General features: G+C 37.4%; 1 protein-coding gene across 3 annotated transcripts; it reads right to left on the reverse strand.

Moving 5' to 3' along the window:
• Nucleotides 1–8672: 8672 nt before the first annotated feature.
• On the reverse strand, nucleotides 8673–11853 carry LOC103421057 (protein ACCELERATED CELL DEATH 6). 3 transcript variants are annotated; one of them, XM_070818898.1, is made up of 5 exons: nucleotides 10887–11051; nucleotides 10640–10731; nucleotides 10248–10346; nucleotides 9796–10145; nucleotides 8673–9468 (listed from the first exon to the last, which is right to left on the reverse strand). In XM_070818898.1, the coding sequence occupies exons 1-5, from the start codon at nucleotides 10898–10900 to the stop codon at nucleotides 8863–8865; spliced, it is 1161 nt and encodes a 386-aa protein (XP_070674999.1). In that variant the 5' UTR covers nucleotides 10901–11051; the 3' UTR covers nucleotides 8673–8862. The 3 variants fall into 3 exon arrangements, with proteins under 3 accessions (XP_070674999.1, XP_070674998.1, XP_070674997.1); XM_070818897.1 differs by having other exon boundaries at nucleotides 9796–10346; nucleotides 10640–10761; nucleotides 10887–11853; XM_070818896.1 differs by having other exon boundaries at nucleotides 9796–10346; nucleotides 10887–11394.
• Nucleotides 11854–24519: the final 12666 nt, after the last annotated feature.

The raw sequence follows: 24519 nt of genomic DNA on the forward strand, positions 1-24519 counted from the left end.
TTGATCTCCGATTCTCACCCCTAACTCGTTTTGGCCTCCATTTGCACTGAACTTGCACTCCATATATTCTGTCTTTGATCGGCTTAGGCGAAGACCTTTAGATTCCAACACTTCTCTCCAAAGGTTAAGCTTTGCATTTACCCCTTCCTGAGTTTCATCTATCAACACTATATCGTCTGCGAAAAGCATACACCAAGGAATATCATCTTGAATATGTCTTGTTAACTCATCCATTACCAACGCAAAAAGGTAAGGACTTAAGGATGAGCCTTGATGTAATCCTACAGTTATGGGAAAGCTTTCGGTTTGTCCTTCATGAGTTCTTACGGCAGTCTTTGCTCCTTCATACATATCTTTTATAGCTTGGATATATGCTACTCGTACTCCTTTCTTCTCTAAAATCCTCCAAAGAATGTCTCTTGGGACCCTATCATACGCTTTTTCCAAATCTATAAAGACCATGTGTAAATCCTTTTTCCCATCTCTATATCTTTCCATCAATCTTCGTAAGAGATAGATTGCCTCCATGGTTGAGCGCCCTGGCATGAACCCGAATTGGTTGTCCGAAACCCGTGTCTCTTGCCTCAATCTATGCTCAATGACTCTCTCCCAGAGCTTCATTGTATGACTCATTAGCTTAATACCCCTATAGTTCATGCAATTTTGTACGTCGCCCTTATTCTTGTAGATAGGCACCAAAGTGCTCGTTCGCCACTCATTTGGCATCTTCTTCGTTTTCAAAATCCTATTGAAAAGGTCAGTGAGCCATGTTATACCTGTCTCTCCCAAAAGTTTCCACACTTCGATTGGTATATCGTCTGGGCCTATTGCTTTTTTATGCTTCATCTTCTTCAAAGCTACAACCACTTCTTCCTTCCGGATTCGACGATAAAAAGAGTAGTTTCTACACTCTTCTGAGTTACTCAACTCCCCTAAAGAAGCACTCATTTCATGTCCTTCATTGAAAAGATTATGAAAATAACCTCTCCATCTGTCTTTAACCGCGTTCTCTGTAGCAAGAACCTTTCCATCCTCATCCTTGATGCACCTCACTTGGTTTAGGTCCCTTGTCTTCTTTTCCCTTGCTCTAGATAGTTTATAGATATCCAACTCTCCTTCTTTGGTATCTAGTCGTTTATACATATCGTCGTAAGCCGCTAACTTAGCTTCTCTGACAGCTTTCTTCGCCTCTTGCTTCGCTTTTCTATACCTTTCACCATTTTCATCGGTCCTCTCCTTGTATAAGGCTTTACAACATTCCTTCTTAGCCTTCACCTTTGTTTGTACCTCCTCATTCCACCACCAAGATTCCTTTTGGTGTGGGGCAAAGCCCTTGGACTCTCCTAATACCTCTTTTGCTACTTTTCGGATACAACTAGCCATGGAATCCCACATTTGGCTAGCTTCCCCCTCTCTATCCCACACACATTGGGTGATTACCTTCTCTTTGAAAATGACTTGTTTTTCTTCTTTTAGATTCCACCATCTAGTCCTTGGGCACTTCCAAGTCTTGTTCTTTTGTCTTACTCTTTTGATATGTACATCCATCACCAACAAGCGATGTTGATTAGCCACGCTCTCTCCTGGTATAACTTTGCAATCCTTACAAGTTATACGATCCCCTTTCCTCATTAGAAGAAAATCTATTTGTGTTTTTGACGACCCACTCTTGTAGGTGATCACATGTTCTTCTCTCTTCTTAAAGAAGGTGTTGGCTAAGAAGAGATCATATGCCATTGCAAAATCCAAGATAGCTTCCCCATCCTCGTTTCTCTCCCCAAAACCATGGCCACCATGAAAACCTCCATAGTTGTCTGTCTCCCTGCCCACGTGTCCATTTAAATCTCCTCCTATAAATAACTTCTCCGTCTGAGCAATTCCTTGCACCAAGTCTCCAAGATCTTCCCAAAATTTCTCCTTCGAACTCGTATCCAACCCTACTTGAGGTGCGTACGCACTAATCACATTGATAAGTTCTTGTCCTATTACAATCTTGATTGCCATGATTCTATCTCCTACCCTCTTGACATCTACAACATCTTGTACCAAGGTCTTGTCCACGATGATGCCAACACCGTTTCTCGTTCTATTTGTGCCCGAATACCAAAGTTTAAACCCTGAGTTTTCTAGATCCTTTGCCTTACTACCAACCCACTTAGTTTCTTGTAGGCACATAATATTTATCCTTCTCCTCACCATAACTTCCACTACTTCCATAGATTTTCCCGTTAAGGTTCCTATATTCCACGTTCCTAAACGCATTTTGCTCTCTTGAACTCTACCCTTCTGTCCTAGCTTCTTCACCCTCCCCCGTCTAATAGGATCAAAGTACTTCTTTTGTGTGTCCCGGGTAAAGTTGATAGGAGCATATGCTCCCAAACAACTTTGAGTGGAGTCGTTCGAAAAGAAGTTTCTATGGCCCCCTTGCTCATTTAACACTGCATCCGGGTGCCGATGGAGATACAGCGACCCTTGCTCACTTATCACTGTGCTCGGGCCACACAGCGCGCCACTTACGGGTGACGCCCTAGCTTTAGCGTGATTTTGTTCTGGATTCATTTTCATAAGGATTCGACGTGATCATGGAGTGCCGGCTGTCGACTACCTGACGCCCTCCCCCTCCTCCTTTATCCGGGCTTGGGACCGGCCATGTAAGACATAGGCGGAGTTGCACTGTAAATAAATAAAAATAAAAAACTAGCCTAAGCTCGCTATCTCGTAAAAAATATGAGTTGCTCACAAGTTTTTCAAGATGAATATACTCATGTTGAAGCTTGATTTGTTTCTTAATCGAGCCAAATTAGTTTTGGCTTGTTTTCTTCTTGCCAAGCTTCAACGAGTCAAACATGAATCAAACACGATTATGAATCGAGCGGTTTTGAACCAATTTGAGACCCTCTGAGAAAATGGTAATCAGTGCGCCCTTTCTCTTGTTGGCGTTGTCTCCTGTCTCGAATCTGAGCAGTCGTGTTGCTCTCCACAAATAAAAGCAGGGTGAGAGATTGACTTTAGATATGAAGATAAGTGCACACTGCTCTCAAGACACTAGAGTCGCAAAATCTTTGTCCATCTTTTAGGGATAAAGACACCCCATTCCTCCATTTTTTTGTGGGTTTGATTTACTATCTTGTAGTTTAAGCCATCTCCAATCGAAGACTGGCCAGAGAGCTCGTTTTAGCCCTCTGGCCCTCCAAGAAATTAATATTTTAATGAACAGTGTAGGGCCATATTTCTTACCATCTCCAATTGAGGGCCAAAGGGTCATATGGCTCGTTTTAGTCCTGTCACAAAAAACCGTCTCCAACCAAGGGTCAAAGGGCCAAAGGGCCAAACATAATTTATTATTTAAATTTAAAAACTACAACTACAAATATTTAAAATAATTTGTGAAAGGAACATGCTTATGAAAAGAACTACAACTACAACTACACTTATTATAATTGTCTCACATCGGCTGTGGGAGATGTATGAGCAAGGAAACATGCTTATAAAATGAACACCCCAACTTTGACCAAATCACCTTTCTCGGCCCAAAAAATCTAAACCCATAATTAAATATTTTTAGAAAATTTTGCCACCCAAAAAAATTAAAAAAATTGTAAAAAATAATAATAAATATGACGTCAACATGTGGCCTGGCTAGTTAGCTAGTTTGGGCTAGCCACTTGGCCCTTTGGCCCCTTTTTGTCTAGTGGGACCCACAAGCCCTTTGGCCTGGCCCTTAGTTGGAGACGGTTTTCGGGCTATTTTTGGCCCTCTGACCCCTCTAGACCCTTCGATTGGAGATGACCTTAGTTCCCCTCACATGTGCTGTGGAGAAAACAGAAAAAGATATTGCAACAAGGAGACTCCCTCCAATTATTGATCCACCTTTCATCGGGTGGGGCATCAAGGGCTTCTATCCCCTTATTGTAGAGCCAGCCAGCTATAATTGTGCAAAATATTTTTGGTCACCACCTTTAAGTGATGATGATGCTTACCACCTTATGTATCACAATTGGATGAGTTTAAATTTTAAGATCTTTTATTGGATAGACTTAAATCTCAAAAATTAAACTCATCTAACGGTGATAAATAATGATGATGAGCAAAAATGCACCTGTAATTGTGACTTTAAAAATTAAAGGATGATATTCTCTTGAAATCTCTTCACTTCATCCTCACCCGTCCTTTTCTTTGCCATCTTTTGTTATCAAAGGTTCTCCATTTACCCTCTCTTTCCTTTGAAAATAAGAAGAAGAAAGAATTCCTCTAAAGTTATTCTAACTTGCTGATATCTTATGTAACGAATATCAAATATTAAGGGAAATAAAAATTGCAAATCTTATTTCTTTTTCTTTTCTTTGCGCACTTGTGTTTATATTTAGCTTTTTGATTGAATAGATCGGAAAAAAAAATCAACAAATATAAAATAAAGAATAGCGTCCAGATGCATAAAAAGATTGTTTGGAAATGATCTCCCAATATTAAACTTTATCATATAAATTTTCGTATACCGTTACATGAGCAGTGAGAGAGAGATTTAAGGAGCCGAAGGCTAGTGGTAGAGTATGGGACACACACACACATGTGAAAGACAAGAAGAAAAACAAGAAGTCCATCAGATAGCAAAAGCTGATGGATAATGGATGGGTACCAATTTCTTACAAGGATATACACAGAAATGACAAGGACAGATTTAACAGAAGATAGAAGCCCCAAAAATCACAGTAATGGGCTTCATCTTCATTTCATTCCGGGGGTTCCAACACAGAGAGTGCTTGTGATACAGTTTTTTAGATTGGGGAAGTTTTCCGGCGTGGCTATAACACCGTCACGTAGTATTAACAATCACGTTGTTCATTTATATAATAATACAAGGATTAGTAACAACATTGAGATGCGACAGTCACACTTAAAAAGTTCTTTTGCATTTTAGTGTCATGAACTATTTGCTATTTTGTGTGTGGAGGAAGCCAGCCCACCACTAACCCGTAAACCCTAAACCCTAACTTGACGCCTCTAACCACCAAAAAGAAAAATGGGTTTTTTTTAACTTTAATTTAAGAAGATTTAAATTTAAAATAAACCTGGTGTTAGATTACATATTTATTATAATCCCTTGATGTGTCCTTAATTCAAAATAATTAATGTACATTTTATTTAATGTCTCCCATTAAATATTTAAATTTACTAATATACAAATTTTAATTTATTTTTTGAACAAAAAAGAGTTTTTTAATTTATTAATTTTATTTAACATTCTTCAAACTTGACAAACTCAATTAATGTACCTAAATGTTAGTACCGAAATGTATTATATTGAACTAGTGTATTTAAATGTTAATACCGAAATGTATGTACCGAAATGTATTAATTAAATTATTGTATCTAAATGTGTGTACCGAAATATATGCATCGAAATGTATTATATTAAATTAATGTACCTAAATGTTTGTATCGAAATGTGTGTACAAAAATGTGTGTACCTAAATGTATGTACGGAAATGTTTTATAATGAATTTAATGTACCTACATGAAGAAGACAAAGTACATCGAAATATATTGTATAATAAAAATTAATTTATTTAAATGTTTAGAACAAAATATATTACGATAAATGAAATGAAAATGAAAATCATAATGAAATAAAACTAATACATTAAAAATTAGGAAGAAAAAGATAAATAATTAAAAGATCAAAATATAATTAATAAATGAGGTTATTAATGTGTCAAGGGACTAAAATTAGATTTTGATCTTACTTATGGTTTTAAACTAAAAGTCATCTTTGCCAAGGATTAAAATGAATAACTGAAATTTTGTTTTCGGTTACAATATATACATTGGTATACAGAAACTGAGCATAAAGTGATGTTTCCAAATTCAATAATGATATTCTTATCATATTTTTGTACCACAATTGTATACAACATTAGGTGGCATCTGATGTGGATAGCCACATCATCTAAATTAATTAGCATTTAATTTCAAAATGTTAATCAATAATTAATGAAAAGATTGTTAATTAAATGATGATTGTGGTATACGATGAGTCTTCTTCTGACACCTAAGATAAGTGTTTTAATTAATAAAAAGATTGAAATTAAATGATGTAACTTGTCCAACTCATCTGCCACCTAAGATGGTAAATAAATGTGGTAAGAATAACATTACTCTTCCAAATTTCTTTTTAGCCTGAAGGTGAAAGCTGATTGAGAGAGCTTGCAACGAGTAGAAGGGGGAGAGCAGAGAGCACAAAGAGCAGAGCTCTGCAACTGGTTTCGTCGATGGGCTGGAAATGATTGATGGGCTTGTTTCCGACTAAATTATTTCTTCATAAATCATGGCTAGAATACATGAAGCCATGAAACCAATTGGTCCAAGAACAATGAGATAATTTTGTTTCTACTTTGTACCCAAAAAAATAAATGAAAACACTGACACATGGTGTTACTATTCGTAAAAAACTTACACAATGTTCCTCTTTAATGTAGAATACATCTTACACCATTTAAGTTTGAGGTAATTTTCAAAACGGGTGTGAAATGTAGTTAGCCCTAAAACCCTAAAATGTATATCAAGTTTTGACATGAATTGAGAATCATTTGGTGCAGGTATGGATCCTTTTTTTTTTTCATATTTCACTTCTATTTTACGATCAAGGTAGGTCAAGTCAGCTTTTGGTTTTAGTATGATATGCTAATTAAAAAACACAGATACATGTGTTATGATTTAAATGAAATTGTAGACATCGAAATTTCGGTAAATAAATGTTGACCGATAAATCAAAGTTTCAACGCTCATGTATTACATAAATTTTACACGTAGCGTGTGTCTAAACAAAAAATCGAAATAAGTTGGAAAAGTCATCAAACAGGACACGTGTCAACACCTGGCAGAAACGACTTATTTCATCTGGAATATTATATTCAAAATTAGGCCTTGGAAATTTCTATAAATAGAAGGCTAATTCATTCATTTGGAGGAATTCATATTACACCTTGAAGCTCTGAAGCTCTGAAACTCCGAAGCTCTCAAGCAAATCCCGAAGGATCAAGAAAGCCCTTTTCGTTCTTCATCAAATCCACCTTCAAGATCAAGCCCCGACGGCCCTTGAAGAAAGTGTTCTTCGTTCTTCGTTCTTCATTCATCATTCTTCCAAGATCAAGCCCCGACGGCCCCTTGGATCAACAATCATCCACCTTCAAGATCAAGCCCCGACGGCCCTTGAAGAAAGTGTTCTTCGTTCATCGTTCTTCCAAGATCAAGCCCCAACGGCCCTTTGGATCAACAATCATCCACCAATTCAAGATCAAGCCCCGACGGCCCTTGAAGAAAGTGTTCTTCGTTCTTCGTTCATCGTTCTTCCAAGATCAAGCCCCGACGGCCCTTGGATCAACCATCCACCAATTCAAGATCAAGCCTCGACGGCCCTTGAAGAAAGCACCATCGTTCATCATCCGCTCATCCAAGATCAAGCCCCAACGGCCCTTTGGATCAACAACGTCGACAAATCCACACATTCAACCGTTCTTCAAGATTAAGCCCAAAAGCCCTTGAAGATCCGTTCATCACTGTTCTTCAAGATCAAGCCCAAAAGCCCTTAAAGATCCGTTCGTCACTGTTCTTCAAAGATCAAGCCCAAAAGCCCCTTTGAAGATCCGCTCAAATCCACCTTCAAGATCAAGTCCACGGCCCTTGAAGAACGTTCATCCTTAGATCAAGCCCAACGGCCCTTTGGATCAATCACACATCCACAAATACACACCTTACGGAGATCGAATCAAAAGATCAAAATAGAGAGAGATTGTAACCCAAAATCATCAAAAATACAAATATTTGTTTGTGCACGTTGTTCTTGTCGTTTTCGTTTCAGGAATTTTCCGTGTTCACAGAAATGAAAACACTACGTGACAATTTTTTGATAAGCTGAAAAATTAAGAGATACATATTTGTTTTCAATAGCAAGACTTCAAACAGAACTTAAGAGATATATAACTTACATTTATAAGCTGCAAACATAAATTTCTGTTTACAAAACATAAGGAAAGTAGCTTGAGATCTTTGGTTTCAACAATATTAAGTACAAAAAACTTCATCTAATAGTTCATCAAACATCATTAATAAATAGGTTTATTTATAGATCACATAATAAATAGGTTTATTTATAGATTGGCCCCTTAAAATTGTCTTTTAGTCTCACTTTGTCCTCCAAAACTGCCTAAATCGAGCTATTTCACCTTATGTTCATCAATTCTGTCTCACGGACGTTAAATGGAAGAGCATTCCGGGTATTTCATACCATGCTAGTAGCGATGAGGTATTGTGGTTGACGAAATATGAAATTTCCAGACTACCCTAAACCTCTAAACTGCTAAATCGCTGCCAGCGTGGAAGTAAATGAGTGAAATGGCTCGATTGTGGCAGTTTCAAGGGTTAAAGTAAGACAAATCCTGTTTCAAGGGATAAAGTGAGACCAAATGACAGTTTTAGGGTCAATCAATAAACCTAATAAATATTCTCGAAACTGTTACAGGGTTCATTAGGATTTGGAGTTTACCATCTAAGCAAACTTATTGAAGTTCTATTCATGATCTTAATATTACATTAATCCAAATTTGAGACTTTGATTAATATTAATCTAATGTCGAGCTGCATGATAGAAATTCCGAGCAATTAATGAAATGTAGTGGAAGTTGGAAGCAGAGGTATTATCTAGAGAAATGTAGTTATTACAAGAAAAGAAAAGGTTGGCAGTAATACAGGATAAACGACTGGTGCCATCTTCAACACTTACCACAAATTTTGATTGAAATTCTACAAACTCCATCTATTAGACCAATCATCGTCGAAATTATATCCGCTTACAAACATCAATAGCTAAAAGCTAAAGAATAAGAAGGCACGTGTTGGGCCAGGTACGTAGGAAACTGGAACATCCATGAGAGGAGCAAGGAGCCCTACTATGAAGACGGTGAAGAAAAATCCCATGGCATAAACAAAGATGCGAAGCCATAAAACGTGATACACTGTCAGTGCAACACCAGCCAGGAATGACGAGGACATCATGGTAAGCGTTACGCCTAGCACCTTTAAGGTAAATCTCATGGCAGCATAGATTATATTAGGGTCATGCGTTTGTGCCCACATAAGGGGAATTGAAGCAGTAATGGAGCCGCACATCGCCACGGTATTGCATATCAAGAAAAATTTGAATAGGCTATGCGTAAGAAAAATTGGGGTGCCCACATCATTTCCAGAGCTACTGTATCCACCTGGTATTGTGAAGCCTTGAACAAACGTTATACCAACCACCAACGTTGACACCAATAGGAGAGTATTGACACTCTCTTTCGAAAACATTAAGTTATCAGAATTGTGCAAGGACTTCAGAACAGAATCCTCTATCACTAGCTTTGCTTTGGCGGCTGTTAGCTCTTCAGATCGTGGAGCATTAGCCAAGTTCAAGGCCATAAGTGTCAGTTTCTGCAAGAAAAACGAAAGTTTCAGTTCTTGACCAAGTTGTTATCAATATGTAGATCATATATACATGACAAACAAGAGAACGATTATTAAAATAAAGGCCATAAGGGTTCGCTCCTGCAGGGAAAAATCGTGTGTAATCGGGATATCCTCCCCTCTTTATCTCTCTCATGTGCAATGAGAGGGGCAAGAAGGGGATACAAATACATCTGGTTAATTAATTACGTTGTAGAATTCTCTCCTATGTACGACATACTTGTAGGTAGTTGTAGTGTCACACTGTGTAGGTAAAGGAAAGTAACTGAAAAGATGCGTTGAGAAATTACGTACTCTCCGAAGGAACATCTCTTTATCTACCTCGGTCTTCTCTACAAGGTCCAATGCCGTCATACCTGCATTGTTCAAACTATTTAAATTGGCTCTCTCATACGCATGGAAGAGGGAAAGAATTATGACAATCTTAGGATGCCAGTTTCGGACGGCTATATGTAGAGGGGTATTTCCACTTTGATCTCTTTGCTTCCTAAGCACTTGAAGATTGCGCTTTCCAATAATATATCGGACAACATTAACTCTTCCATGCGCGGCCGCAACATGAAGAATATTCCGGCCTTCACCATCACATGACTCCCTCAAGTCGGGGCAATGATTGAGAAACTCTTCTACAACCCTGCAATGGCCTTTTTTGGACGCCACATGTATGAGAAGGAACTGATTTTCGTCACCTTTGTATGCCAATCCAGTAAATTTGTGTAACAATACGCGTACCGCCACAAAGTTACCTATATAGGCCGCAAGAGTAAGAGGAGTCATCCACTTTTGGTCCGTTGAATTGATTAGATCAGCTGAATCCATTTTGCTCAATATCGTCTCTAGGAGATCTACAGCATATGCATTTTAGAAGCAACTCTGTCAAGAATAAGAATAAGTATTTATGAATAAAGAAATAAACGAAAGGTAAATTGTCATAATGCCATATGACAAAGAGTTAGAGCATCTCCAACAGTGTAAGAAAATGATTTGGATGAGCCACATAGATAAAACGTTGCTCCTGCTCCAATGGTATGTGCAATTGAGTAGGAAAATTTTGCTCATTCCCACAAAGTAAGCAATATTATTGACTACTTCAATATTATATGCTGATGACATGAAAATGGCAAGGACAGAGCCATACTTGTATACTTCTTTCTGTTGGTTCTGGGCAGCCACCATTGAGAAACTATACGCTTAAAAGAGTGCATAACATGAGCATGGCCAACAAGAAAACTGCATTAATTTTCTTGAGTCCACCTTTTGCTATATATGTACCCCATGCCAAAATTTAAAAAGAATACTCATTACTAGCTATATGTACCAAAAACAAAAGGTACTCACGACTATACCAAAAAGAAAAAAGGTAACTGCAAATGCTTAATATTTACCCTTTTTCCTCCATATGATCGCACTACGAAGAATTAAGTTGCCGTTCGATCCTTGCCAAAAATTACCAGAATTAGCATCTACTATGCTATTTGGCGTGTTGGCTACCATTGCTTTAACGAGTTCAAGATTGGCAGTTTCAGCGGCCATGCACAAGGGAGTCTTACTGGAGTTATTTGTAGAATGCGCCGTAGATCCATCTTTGCCGACCAAAAACATAGCCACATCTTGGTGATTATTTTCCACAGCGACATGCAATGAGTGTTCCCTCTCCCGTCCTTTTCATTAAACGTATTACCTTCAGCCGTGTCTACCAAACAACAAACTGCGGATATATGGCCAGCGGATGCAGCTACATGAAGCGGAAGTTCTCCATCATCATTTTGTTTGCGGACATGCCGCGGAAAATTTAGGGTAATTAGTTGGATAAGCTGCATGTGGCCTGTATTTGCAGCAAGGTGAAGCACCGTGTTCCCACGGGTGCTTACTTTGTTTTCACTACTTAGGACCAGCGATACTATTTGATCAGGAATATTACATATAGGTATTGCACATGTGGCTCCGGCAAAACAAGTTGTGCGCAGGGCCCATATAAACTCTTGACAACGGCAGATACACTGTAAAGTTACTCCTGATTTAGACATCGTTGCATACCTGTATAGTATAGGATCCATGCGTGTGTCGCCTGCCTCGGTGTCTCCTGCAGCGTGCTCATGAGCACCCTCGCCATTGGATCATCTTGTCTTGAACTCCAGCCAACATCCTCCATTGCTATTTCACTTTTGTAAACTTGAAGAAGCCATTGATATGCTGATTAGCTACGTAGGTGCTATTTTTCCGAGGAGAAAATGTGACTCTCTTATTTTCAGCAACCATCGTTTGGTACGTCGGCTGAATAGTGTATGATTTCTGGAGTCTTGTGTCTTGTGCATTTTGAGGGGTCCTCCATGTGGAAGACTTTTTGTTGCCATGTAATGCAAGTTGTGGAATAATCATATATGAGTCTATGACAATCATAAGAAAAATCGAACAAGACAGCATGGTTTATTTATTTTTCTATTTTTGATAATTTTACTTTAATACGTGACATGAGTGACATCAACATAAGTTATAACCGGTTGCCCAATTAGGTAGACTACGGTTAGGGCATGTTTATTAGGTATTCATGTGTATATAATTATAGGAACATGATCCTCTCCGGATTTCTTCCATTCGGATTCTTTGAATTCTTCAAATATCATGTAAGTTCAACTAAAAATAGAACGTCCAGGAAAACGATTAGACAGCCTTAACGCCATCAAAATGAGAAGAATCTGCGATGGCAGTAGCGGCCTCGAAATCCTCCTCCTCGAGATCCAAGATGATGATGTTGACGGCGGGAGGGTTGAGAGGGACGAAGATGTCGAAGGAGACAATGTTATCATCGAGATCTTAGTCGAGATTGAGGTTTCAATCAATGGCTTCACGACCCAGTTCAAACTAAGGTCACGACTTTCACCTAGACAAAAAATAAATAATTTCCATTTTACATTTTATTTTTTTAATAAATTGTAAGAGACTTGTTCAACACTTGTTCCCCATGATTTCAATACATTCTAATACTTTATAATCTATATGTCATTTTATTTTGCAATTTATCCGTTAAAAGCCCATGTTTTAAAATATCTGGCCCAGAACTTTAGGAAGGAAAAGAAGGTTGTTGGGGGACTTTTAGGTCAAGGGGGACTTGGGTTTTGAGAACATCCTCTTGTCTCCCTTGGTTCGGTTTCGTACCAAGTCCCGGAATATCTCGAAATAGTTAGCTCGTTTTAGGAAATATTCAGGTTAGATCAATGACTCAAAGATAGCATGATTAAGAAAATAATGGCTTGCTTAAGTGAGACATAGTGTGGAAGCTAGAAGTTCATCAGTTTGGCATGAAAGAGCGAAAGAGTTGGCATGGTTGTATGGTGGTCTAGTTTGATAATTTGGGCTTTCTAGGTTATAAAGAGGCTTTCCTTGACTGAAAGAGTTGAAGGAAGTTTGGAAGAAAACTCTAAGGTTGCAAAAAGGTGGTTTTGTGTTTCTCTCTCTAATGTTTGAACTCTCTCATGCGTTATGATGTTCCCCCGCTTCTAATGTCTTCTGATACCTCTTTTATAGGTTAATGATTCCTTTCTAGGGTTCCTAAGGAATCTCTATTTGTGGCTTGGTCTTCTCTCCCCTTTCTCCTGACCTAACAGTAACATTTCCTTTTGGTGTAAGACAGCTAAACGTAGCCGCTCACATGAAGACTCCATTTTGACTCCTTCCAGAGGCGTTGCTTTCCCGGGTTAGTTTTCTACAGGCATTACTTTTGGTAATGTGTCTCTTGGCTTTCATGTGTTGGTCTTCTACGTAAGATAGGAAGGGAATGTCTGCTCTTCATCAAATGCATGTCTTGCTGGACATTCACGTGACTCTAAGGCTCAAGGTTTGGTTCCTTCCTAACTAAATTGGTTAGCTTGCTAGGGAAAGGAAGAAACTAGGCTTGCTCTCTCAAACTTACCCACATGGAATTCAAGGGTTATTGGCTTGGACTTTTAGGCTCACAAGCAACCCAAAGTCTTCCATAATCTTGACTCCACGTAGGCTCAATGAACTTCCATAACCATCCACACCACAATTCACTTGACAAACCCTGGGTATGTGACTTGGGCTTATCTTAGCATGATAAAGCTTGACGTGATAAATATGCATGAGTTTGCACGAGTGTGGTATGATTTACACAAATGTGTGGCTTAATTAACGTAGCATGGCTTGATTACGAACATAACTCCTTCTCGATTCCGCACCTTTGCATGTATTGGGGCTCGGCTTGAGGCTTGTACAACAATTGGGCCTTGAGACTTGATTGGGTTTGCATGTGACATTTTTAGGCCTAAAAAAAGTCAAATCGGACCCATTGTTTGACCATAGATGTGAACCTTAGCCAATAACCATCATCTAGTCTTCAGGATACGAGGTATATAGGGTGAGAGCCCACTAAGGAACCCCAGTAAAGTGCACTACACCCAGTACGTACTTATTTTCGGGACGGCTTAACTCAGCATAATGCAGTGCAACATCGGAAGTTAATCAAGAAGCATGTATTCCAATACAATTACCTAATTTTTAAAAGTATTAGTAGACATTATTTATATGTTATAAAATAAATTTAATTGAAATTGAAAAAATTGCCTAAGTCCCTACTTAGATGTTGGGCCCCTGCCCACCGTTTGACTAACGCCATTTAGAACCTTACCGGTTGCTGAGCTAAAAAACTATTACAAAAATGTTTTATGCATTGCAATCATTATATTCACCTGAATCATCACCAATTTTCAAATTTATCATGCGTTTTCAAATTTATCATGTGAACTTATTTATAATATTTTTTTTTCAATTACTCACACTATGTTTTGAAGATATAATATCTCTCATTTGAATGCAAAAATACCAGTCAATTTAAGGTTAAAATATTTATAAACTACATACAAATTTTCCATGTACAATATCAAATACAAATAACTTCATTTAATAGTTCATCAAAGATCAAATCCTCATTTTCAAGTGCCACACTCAGTTTCCCATTGTAGGTTCATCCAACGATCGCCCTTCGCCAAATCTCAAGCCACAACATCATCCAGTGACTGATCCATCTCTGGCCTCAAGCTCATATATGATCTTACTCTTGTCCAGACATCATCGAGAAGATGTTGCCCCTTCGGCATTGGACGAATGCAGCCATTGGAAGAGAAGGCCCTTGGGAACTAGGTGTATAATTTCTCATGGACCTCAAGGAGTGTCTCGTTAACTAAATCAAACAGGAGGTGGCGATCCCAATTGCCCGATGTAACTTGGTCTTCGTAGGTTCCGGTTTCATGCAAAACAATTCTCCAATTCCTTGAACATTGTAAGATCCAGAGGTTGGTATAGTGAGTAGCATGCTCCGAGGTGATCATCGCCAATTAATGAAGCCTGACAGCTCAAGAACATATCCCATATAACTGAATGTTTAAAGTCGAGGAGTGATTGTTTAAACTCAGGATCATCCGTTTTGTCCACTACAAAGCGCGAGGAGTGATTGTTTAAACTCTTACGTTCAATTTCAGTGCTTATAGTTTTAGAGGATGCTGGTAAAGAATCTATGATGTGTCTGCCTTGTAGGTCAAGAGAAGAATATGGTGTTAGACATATTTTGAAAACATAAGAACAACAAGACATTATGATCACAAATACGATAAACCAAATTTTCGAATGAGTCTTCTACGTTCAGCAAGCGGAAGTGTCCCCGCAGTAATAGGGTTTGCTCGAAATGGAATGTATATTTTGTGACAGCATGGACCGCCTATATATAGTGATAAGACTCCCACTAATCCGGCCTATTATTGATTAGTGGGATTTTGCCAAATCATAGGATAACATTAAAGTCCTAGTTGATATATTGATTTCTTGTTTAACCAAATAAGGCATCTTGATTAATTCCAAATCTTAATTAAAATGAGATTCCTATTGTATGCCTATTTGATTGAACGATCTAGGGTTTAGAGAGATGAGAGATTGATTTAATTGTGAGGTGAGTTTGATTCACCCCATTGTGCCTTTATTTATAGTAGTAGGATAGGTAAAAACTTTTTCCTTTAGGATTACAACATTTAATAGGTAATCTACTCCTAATAGGAATATAAGATACATTCTCATATTCCCTAGGATTTACACAATCACATTCCTATTCTAAATAGGACTACAACACTCCCCCTTAAGTGTGTAAATACTCAACAAACCATCGCATCAGATCTTCAGCAGATAAGGTAGAATAGTTGATGAAGTCATCGGCACAATAGGTGATTGTGAGTCTCAAACTTATTTGAAATATGCATTTGTAGTAAAACTCACAAAACCTCGTTATGGTAAAACTCAAAGAATGGGGAAAATCCATAGACTAAAGTCTCATCAATCATATCGTATAAAAATTGGAATCGTATTTTTTAATTACTGATTTATTAGATCATTAGAGAGTTAGGTGATGTGTGATAAGGTGTTCTGATGTCAAAAGTGCAGTTGATGTTGGTTGGAACTTGGAATGTTGTTCAAAAGGGATAACAACATAGCCAACTGATATCCAATCACTTAACATTGTTCCAAATGCAATACTTGTCTCCAAAATACCACAACGATCCAAGCTCAATAGACTCATCACGGTGTGAGGCGTAATCTTTGTTCGGCAACTCAAGAAAATATCCGACTTAACGTGTCCAGTTGTGGACAATCACATATTCAATGCGAGGCAATTGTATTGTCAACACGTTTGATGTTCACATTCTAACATGATATCAGAACATATTATTCACGTGTCAAACCCAATATTAAATTTCAGGCATCTATTTTGTGGTAAACTCTAATTGTATATGGCAATACATTCCTAGTGTTTGCAAAGCAAAGTTGAAAGCCTTGACTAGTATAGTTTTTCACTTGATTTAATGAATAATTAAAGTTCTTTTTTGTATGACACTTGCAGATTTTCGAGTCGTTCAAACTCATTGGAGGTCCACGTACTCCAAATTGCCCTTGAATATTTCAATATTGCATGCATATGGTAGGCTGGAAAGGGATTTGCAGCAGCTACCCATGAAGAAGTAGCTAGAAATTAATCAATGCATGAAATATCTCTGTGGGATTAGAACTGATTAGGTCAACAGAAATATGGATGTTGACGATGTCCTTGACTTCAACTCGATGGCTGAATATTCATCTGATCCCTTTTAATACACGTATGAATCTAGAAATTAACAATCTAGTTAAGTTGTCAAATTAAAAAACTCCAAAATCATTATTTTTTTCCGAACCAAAATAACTAATTATTTGTCTAATTAAGCTTTCAAGTTTGGACTGTGTCAACCAAATAATTGAGAACAAAACTCAGAACACCCCAAAAAAAAAAATCTAATAAGGGCGCTTAGGCCCAATTGTGCTATAGAGGTTCAGAGGCTTTAAAATTTCAAGGCCGTTCCAAATTTATAATTTGATTCATTTTTCGAAGTCGATTTGCACCAATGGTAGATCCGTCAAACAAGTCGTGTTTGTCATATTTGTGTTATATTTTTTATTTTAACGGATAATATCGTGTCAAACCTGTTATTTTAACGAATCTTAACAAGTGACCCGATAACGTCTCAACTCGTTAACGGGTCATGTCGTTTCGTGTCCGGTAAATGGGTCATGGAAGAAATTCTATGTCTAACGTCTAGACCTTGTAAATGGGTCATGTTTTTGTCGTTTACGTGTCATACTCGTTATCTCAATAGTTCTTAACAGATGACCTAATAACGACCTGATTGATTAAAGTGTTCTTAATGGGTAACCCGATAATGACCCAACTTATAACGGATTAACTCAATACCTTTTATTTTCGTGTTCTGTTAATAAATCATGTAAGAAATTGACAAGCCTACACAAGGCACAGGTTCTTTAAAAAAAAAATTAGATGACAATGTTAAGCCTACACATCGCACATATGGTTTAGCTAGTAGAAGGATAAGAGTATAAGAAGTCCTTTCAACTGAATACTTCTAGGTTATAATACTCACACAAAAAATAATAGTTTCTTTTTTATATGACAAATGATGAGATATTTACATAATATACTTTTACAACGGACCTTTTAATCTAGGGAGTTTTAACGAAAAGTTCGCGGTACTGTTCACTTTAACGAAAAACCACATTTTTATATTAAAAAGTCAAACATGGTACTATTCATTTTACCCTTTATTTTGTCCTTATAGTTAAAACTCAAAGTTTTCAAGTCATTTTCATTAGTTTTCCTTTTAATCTACCCATAATAATTCCCAATGGACCACAACTTAGTATTTGCTTACTTGACATAGTTCAGAGCCGCATCATAAAGAATATTTAGAGCTCGAGAAGTTGATCTATGAACCATTCCAATCCTGTGAGACAAATTGTAATTTTAGAATTTGGCCAGACTCACAATTTGACCAGTTGTATGCTTATGATGGAGTTGTAGGCTCTCAAAGCTGGTTTGGAGTTGTAATGCATGCAAAAGTTGCCCCATGAGTCGTTGTAGGATTCAACCCCCATCAATAATCTTTCCTGGATCCATCGTCGATCACCATATATGAATATATGATATATATTCCTTCCCAAGGGAGATATAGTTGTAACAATTTTTCTGCGCCAAAATCCAAAAAATAAGGCCATGTTAAGGGAAAATTTGGCATCATTTGGCAACTTATTAGGAGCTGTAAGATTCATCACATCATTGCAAGTTTTTTTCTTTCCTTTATTTTTGCTTTTTGACAAATAAAAATAGATATTTGATATGCAAGTTGTTTCTGATATTCCTGTGAATTGTGAAAGCAAATATTTTATGCATAAAGCAACAAAATAGGCAGGTAACCAGCACAGCCTCTTTTATCACTTTTTAATTTGATCATTTTCTTCCTTCTGAATCCTGCAGGGTCAAGTCCCCCACTTCTCCCATTTGCTCTAACTCCAAGGCATGAACAGATGATTGATGACATATCAAAAAGCATGTTGTCCCTCCTTGTGCCAACACTTTCACATGAAACTAGTACAATTAAAAATTATTTTGATTCTTTCAAATTACAACAATTTTCCCACTATAAATTAGGGGTGGGTTCAAAAAATCGAAAATCAAATCGAACCGAAACCGAAAAAATTGAACCGAACGAAAAAACCGAACCGAATTGAAAAAACCGAACTGAACCGAATTCTTTTGGTTCTGTTCGGTTTTAGTGATCTAGAAACCGAACCAAACCGAACTGAACCGAATTAATTAAATTAATTTTTTTATTTAATTATTTGTTTTGGGTATTATTTTCTAAACCCAATTTGTAAGTTAAAATGTGCTAAATCCAATGTGTTGCCAAACTTTAAGCTCAAAATATTAAAAAAAAGCCTATAAAAACTCTAAACCCTAACCTATTATTTCTCCCTCATATAAGGTTCCGGAACCAAACATCTTCGAGAAGTACCTACATCCATCTCCATAGCACTGTCTACTTCTGCGCCAGCTTTCTTTTCCAAATCTATTCTCATATAACATGTAACATAATCCATAAACATTTATTTCGGGTAGATTACTTGGATAATTTGTGATGGAAAAGAATCCAACACACACTAAATAAATCCACCCACGCATTACCTTTACTAATCAAGTTGTCAACATGCAGTTACAAGCAAACAACACTGATCTTTGAACAACATCATACAATTTAAATTTTCTAAGTCATTTGTACGATTTTTGTGTGATTTTTGTGTTGTGAGGTTGTTAGTTTGGACTTTGGAAGACTTGATTGATGATTTTAGTTCAACTTTAAATATTTATTTTCATTGTCTTTGATTCTAGTTAGAATGTTTATGTTATGATTGTGTTGGATATGTTAAAATTTAAAATTTCAATGTTTTTCATTTTTTGAAAAAAAATAAAAACAAAAAACCGAAACCGAACCGAAACCGAATCGGAAAAAACCGAACCGAAAAAAAATTGAACCGAACCGAAATTTCAGTTTGGTTTCGGTTTTGGCAAAAAACCGAACCAATTTAAACCGAACCCACCCCTACTATAAATGATGATTTGTACCGACCAATAAAAAAATGATGATTTGTAATTTATGACTTCTTTTACGTACAATAGTATATTTATGCCAAGGAGGTTAGTGAAATAAATTGATTCCAAACTCATTATTTTAGATATTTAAATTTAGGGCAAAAGACTGTTTACTACCCTCATGTTTCGTGGTTTTCAACATTTAGTACATCAATTTTTTTTTGTCCTAGAGTCATACCTAAAGTGTAAATTTTGGGACAGTCTTATACATCCGTTAGTCAAACTATTAACTCTGCCGTTAAATGATGACGTGGTGCCCACATGGACAATGACTGGGCGCCACGTGTCATTAAAAAAAATAAAAATAATTAAACTATTAAAATAATTAATTAAATAAAAGTTATAAATAAATTTTAAAAAAAAATCCCCAGATTCTCTTTTCCCCACCCGATCCCCCTCCCTTCTCCCTCTGCAACTCTGCATATCCTTCCCCCTGTGGACCTCTGCTCATCCATCCTTCCCCAAGTCCCTCTGCACCTTCATCCTTCCCAGAACCCTTTCGTCTTCCGCGACACACACACCCACAACCCTTTGTCTTCCTCCACGGCTCCACCCCTCCACCTTCTCCTCGTATTCCTCCATGGCTCCACCCCCTTCACAACCCCAGCGTGGGCTCGCCCTCCAGCCACAGTGAGTAGACCATGCCCACACTGCCGGTGACAACACTTTTCTTCGATTGAACCATCCCGACGTTCACGGCGATGACGCTAGCTCCCAAGGCGCCGTTGGGTCAGTCACTTCCTTCCCTCCCTTTTCTTTTTGCTTCAGGTCTTATTAGGGCGCAACAGACATATTTACCTTTTCATTTTGGACACTTTCTTTGTGATTTTCTCGGAAGCCAAACGCTCTCAACGATGGTCGATCAGCTCACCGACGACCAGATCTCCGTGTTCTAAGAGGCGTTCAGCCTATTCGACAAGGACGGCGATTGTCTCGTTCTCAGATCCCTCTCTTTCTCTTTCCCTTTTGTTCTTATTATGCCTAATTAATCTATGATATTTGGATCTAAAGTTGTTATTGCATCAAACCTTAATCTTTTTTTGGTGAAAATTTGTGATTGATTGAGTATTTTTCAAAGATTGAATTGATTTATCATCCTCCAAGTGCGTTTTGATCGTTGAGGATAAGATCTGTTAGATTTGAGGTTAAATGTGTGGAATTTAAATATATGGATAGATCATGATCCTCATATTCGTTTCCCCATTATTTGGATTATCCAATTTTTGGTAAAGGTGGGTTTTTAATTCAATTTCTCTGCTATGGTTTACTCACTGCGGCTAGAGGGCGAGCCCACGCTGGGGTTGTGGAGGGGGTGGAGTCGTGGAGGAAGACGAGGAGGAGGTGGAGGGGTGGAGCCATGGAGGAAGATGAAGGGTTGTGGGTGTGTGTGTCGCGGAAAACGAAGGGGTTATGGGAAAGATGGAGGTGCAGAGAGACCTGGGGAAGGATGGATGAGCAGAGGTCCACAGGGGGAAGGATGTGCAGAGGTGCAGAGGGAGAAGGGAGAGGGATCGGGGTGGGGAAAAGAGAATCTGGGGATTTTTTTTTTAATTTATATATAACTTTTATTTAATTAATTATTTTAATAGTTTAATTTTTTTTTAAATTTTTTTAATGACATGTGGCGCCCAGTCAGTGTCCACGTGGGCGCCACGTCATCATTTAACGGCAGATTTAACAGTTTGACTAACGGATGTATAAGACTGTCCCAAAATTTACACTTTAGGTATGACTCTGGGATGAAAAAAAATTGATGTACTAAATGTTGAAAACCACGAAACATGAGGGTAGTAAACAGTCTTTTGCCCTTAAATTTAAGACATTTTATTTATAAAGAAAGAAAGATATCATTAAATAATGGTACTAAATAACATAAATTTATAATTAAACAAGAGAAAAAACCACTACAAACAAACAATTGCTTGACATATGACATAAATGGTAGATCAATTTAGCTATATTTAAAATAAATATTAAATGGATTTAATTGCACCAATGATCCCTAAATATTTACTCCATTCTCACTTTAATTAGTCCCTTAATTTTGTTTTTGAATTTTGTGGTTCTCGAAATTTATCATGTATCTCAATTAGACCCTAGGTCGTCGGATTTGTTTCATTTTCTATTTGATCATGTGTTGTGCACATGATCTACTTTGTAACAACATTTTTAGACTTCTCTTTTTCTTTCATCTTTCTTTCATCTTTTGTCATGCATGTCAAGAATTCTGTTAATTAATTACATTTGTCAACAACAGATAAATGATTATTCAATATTATTAGATAACGTATCCATTTACCGAGATTTTCTCAGACAAAACATCACACTTGGCCCTCGCAAATTTCTATAAAAAATTTTCAAACGATGGATGAAATTTAGTAATAATAAAATGCAAATCGATACATTGGCATTAGAGCAGCTCCACTGTAGTATTTAGCCATGGGGATTGGCACCAAATCCAATCCAATTGCCCCCCAAACTAGCTCCAGCTCATTCGGGCTATTGGGCTAAGGAGGAGTCCGTGGGAGAGGGCATGCGGGAGTCCAAAGCCCGAGTGCCTTAGGGGAAATGACGTCATCATGACGTCAAGCTGACATCATGATGACGTCCGTCACATTCTAAAAAAAATTGCGTCAGGCGCGTGGGGGCCCATCTTTGACTTATTTTCAAACGATGGGGTCCATGTGTCAGGCCCACTTGGTCACTTTGAATCTGGACATTTTGATTTCCAGATCAATGGTCCAGTTTTTTCGGCTTTAAAAAAATTTTAGAAAAAGAAAAAAAATCAAAAATGTTTAGGTGGGCAACGTGTCTCATTCTGGATTGTTGGATTTCAATTTTTTTTAATCCGATGGTCCAGATTAATTAAGTTAAAAATAAATACATAAACTAATTAAAAATCCAAAAAAAATTCAATTTTTTTTTTTAAATTATAATTTTTTTTAATAAATACTTTATCATTTTCTCCCACCTTATAGCACATTTCAATATTTTCAACGATTCTAAATAGGTAAGGACATGTCGCGCAACGGAATTAGTTAAAAATCTTATCGAGCTCTATTCATAAAAATTGTACTTTCGAATAATGACACGTAGCGTGACGAGATCGGTTAAAAACCTTATTTGAAATTTAAATTTAAATTATTTTATAAAATAAAAAATACTAATATTTTATTACCTATTGTCATGGCTATTCAGTTTAGGGGTGAAGATGCAAAATGTAATTCTTGTTCATTAAAGTCAGTTACTATTCACCGGAGGGGATTGTTGAAAAACCATGTTAGTTCCCAATTAACCCACTGCTACACTCTTTTCTCTTTAAAAACATAAGTAGCCACCATGCGTGCTGTGATGTTGCACTTATGAGGAGAGAACTTGAATACAACGACCCTCAAATGAAAAGCTAACACACGAATGTCATGAATGATTCCTTCCATTGACACCTCCTTAATCTTCCTGGTTACTAACATATCTATCATAGGGCCGGCCCTGAGAATTTGAGGGTCCTAGGCGAGCCTTTGAAATGAGGCCCTAGAGTTCTTTGACTCCCGACCCTTTATACATTGACATGTGTAAAAAAAAATCACTAAATACATGAAAAGTCTATTTCTACATCAAATATCATTAAAAATTAATATCAAAAGAAGAGAGACATACGAACATTACTCAAATATTAGTATATTACCCGTATCGCATTTTTAGATGCAAATGCACTTTTTAAGTTTACATAATCTAATTTTTCAACCAATTCAAACCAAAAGAAAAGTCCATACCCAGTACGCCAAATTCCAATCATTTTTCTATTGTTACAATGTTACTTATTACATTCAATAAATGAATGAATGAATGGTTGGATTACAGAGACAACATCTTATAACTAGGAAAAATACTAGAGCGAAGAGGATAGTAATTTTCGTATACGTGCCTAGGCGGACGAAACAGATTTGAATAATTTATTATATATTATATAAACTAATTAATTTGAACATTTAATAATGTCATTTTTCAAAAAGGTGAGAGTTTTAGCATGCAAGGTGCATAATAATGATATATGTGGTGTGATCTTAAAATAGGGTAATAAAACCCCATAAAAATAAACATAAAGGTGATATTTAAGAGAGGATAAAAAAAAAGTAAAAATAAGATGGTGGGGACTATTTAAAGGGAAGAAGACGTGCAAATATTAAAAAAAAAAGATGGTGGGACCATCTTAAGTAAAATCGTGCAATTAAAATAATGTTGGGAATATAGTTGTCTTCTTCCTTGCGCGAGGCAAACCATGCAACAAAAGATTTCTAAATTCTAGCTTTTACATATAAGTTCGTATAGCTCCCGCCCATCCTCGTCCAGACCCGCCTAACTTCGCCTAAAAATTGGGGGCCCTTCCGAAGTGAGGGCCCTAGGCGAGGCGCCTGCTCCAGCTACCCTCAGGGCTGGCTTTGATCCATCACCACCTTCGCATTCGTCTCTACCGCCACCATCTCGAAACTCTTCCCTTGCAAATCATGTATACACTGCTTCCGCCTCAGCAATGGTGGAAGACATACAATGAAAATCACCAACGCTATCTGCCACCTTGAATATTTCAGACCATCAACGCACCACCCAACCCAACCCCCTAGTATTTGACTTCGAACACCAAGCACCATCGCACTTAAGCTTTAAAATACTTTTATCTGGTGGCCTCCACCCCATCCCATGCATCACGTCTATACTAGCAGCCTCCACATTCAGCCTCGTGGCCACCTCAACAGTTGACACCCTCACTACTTGTGTTACATCATTAACTTCACTCAATTGTTGCATCATCAACTGAACAACAACCTAAGGTTATGGCATTTCTTCATTATAAACAGCATTCCAGCACCAACTGATGCATAAATTCCTCACCTCCTTCAAGGTGATCACCTAGCTTTATAACAGCATTCCAGCACTCTTTGAAGTCATCTCTTGTAATTCGTCTTACATCCATTTACAATGGGCCC

This window comes from Malus domestica, chromosome 03 (assembly GCF_042453785.1).
Source record: "Malus domestica chromosome 03, GDT2T_hap1".
Taxonomy (NCBI): Eukaryota; Viridiplantae; Streptophyta; class Magnoliopsida; order Rosales; family Rosaceae; genus Malus; species Malus domestica.